This window comes from Plasmodium gonderi (genome assembly GCF_002157705.1).
Source record: "Plasmodium gonderi DNA, contig: Pgo-contig_136, whole genome shotgun sequence".
Classification (NCBI taxonomy): domain Eukaryota; phylum Apicomplexa; class Aconoidasida; order Haemosporida; family Plasmodiidae; genus Plasmodium; species Plasmodium gonderi.
The window spans coordinates 3,235-5,388 of NW_021629059.1; the positions used below are offsets into that span (position 1 = coordinate 3,235).

General features: G+C 22.1%; 1 protein-coding gene across 1 annotated transcript; it reads right to left on the reverse strand.

Annotated features, from left to right (window-relative positions):
* Positions 1-302: 302 nt before the first annotated feature.
* Positions 303-1,608, reverse strand: PGO_001350 (variable surface protein; the record flags this gene model as incomplete). The annotated part of the gene is made up of 3 exons (XM_028690935.1): positions 303-455; positions 578-1,441; positions 1,576-1,608. 3 exons carry the CDS (start codon positions 1,606-1,608, stop codon positions 303-305), a joined length of 1,050 nt encoding a protein of 349 aa, XP_028546736.1.
* Between the last annotated feature and the right edge of the window lie 546 nt (positions 1,609-2,154).

Genomic DNA, 2,154 nt, shown 5'->3' on the forward strand with positions numbered 1-2,154 from the left:
ATTATTATAATGTATCATAATTCCAGTAAATAAGGGAATGGTATATATGTATTTAATTTATTCTATTTATATATAGTATAGATGCTTATTCTTCCATTTGTATTAATAATTCGAAATTAAATTTTTATATATTATGCATTTTATTTGTAATTATAATTAGCCCTTGTTATTTTATCATAATAATTGATATTAATATAAATAAATTAATTTTCTGCTACAATTCAAATGTTGTATTGTATTTATTAATGCAAAATAAATTGAATCAAGTAAATAATATTACTAATTAATAGGTTTTTCTTAAATTAACTATATGCTATTTTATACCTACCGTCAACTGAATTTTTGTATTCAACATCAAATGAATACATAAGTTCCCGATTAGTTTTGTTATTTTTATTCAAACTTCTTCTTAATTTCTGTATCCTTGGTTTTAAAAATGAAAAATAAGGGGTATACTAAAGAAAAAATATAATAATATTTGTATTTATTGTTCATTTATATTATATGTATTTTTAAAAATATTTCTAAGATAAATTATAATAAAATATAAATTTGTTATATTGATTTTGTTTTTAACCTTATACAAAATAAACATAATTATTAATAATGAAGAAGTTATAAAAATCATTCCAACACTTATTCCTGTGTGTGTTTCACCCTCTCTCACTGTATCCATTAAAGCATGAGCAACTAATACATTTGTTTGTTTAATTTCTCTATTTTTTATATAACGTATCCCTTGCCTCATCAAAACATCATTATCTAATTCTTTGATTTTCATTCTTCTTTCATTCATCCAATCATCATCTAGGAGATTTGCAGTATGAGAGTATGGTTTTTCCTTCCATTTTTTTTTATAGTCTTCACATTTTTGAATAATATTTTCGAGTTCTGTCTTAAGTCGTCTTTTATTATTACACCTATAATTTTCTAAATCTACAATTTCCTGTTTAAATTTGCGCATAGTTTTCATATCGCCTTTTTTGAAACCATTAAGAAGATCAAAGTCGTAATATATATTAAACAGATATTCCAATAATTTAGATGAATCATTTTCTATATGTTCAGAATATTGTATACATATTCCTGATATCGTTGTACTAATGTTCTCTACTCTTCGCTCAATCATTTTCTGATAGCAGTCGTGAGCGCTAGTACAATTTAAATCAAAATTTCTTATTATATCTTTTTTTAGTTTATAATAGAATAATTTACAACAATTTTTTCTATCATTTTCTTTTATTTTTCCTCCTATATGCTTTAAATATATACCAAGAACTTTGCAATATTTAATAAGATTCAAAATGTTAGGTCCATTTTTTACAGCATTCTGAAATTTACTACACAATGCAGTAAATATTTGATCCTCTTGAAGTCTACGTGCCTCTATATCCCAGCTGAAACCATCTGTACATGTGTGGAACATACCATTAAAATCGAACTAAAAACAGAAGTCATAATATGCACAAATATTATAAAAATATTAAGGAAAAAAAAAGGCTTTAATTTTTATTAAATAAGATATTTTAAAGCTATGCTTATAAAGAATTATTTTTTTAAACATTTAAATCATACGTCCTCACCCTCTGATATAGTGTCAATCGTCATAATTTATGTAACTCATAGAAAAAAAAAATAATATGTTATACACTTTTTATAATAAATTTTTATTTGTTAAAAATATCATGGTAAATTTTACATTCATATCACATATAATAACACATCTGATATTATTTAATTCTACACATTTTACATTAAACCCAAATTTTATTAAGTTCGCTATTCATTTAAAATATTGTAGTATTATTTTTACTAGGCTAGATGATGTTGCTTAAAAAACATATCATAATAGGAAAAATAAATTAATATAGCGCGAAACATATAATAAAATATATAAAAACACTGTATTAGTAATAACTATATATATATCGCAACATTTAATATACTTCCAATCCATATTATATAATAAATTTTATATGGAATGTAGTAAACAATTTTATTATAAATTAATTATTTTAATTCTTTAATTACAGTGTATAAAAATGCTTTAGTTCAAAACAGAAGCTTAACAAGTCATGCTTATGCATATATATTATAAGCTTATTTTTGTTTTAAATATTTTTATTTTATCAATCATCATACCTGTATTAGGTT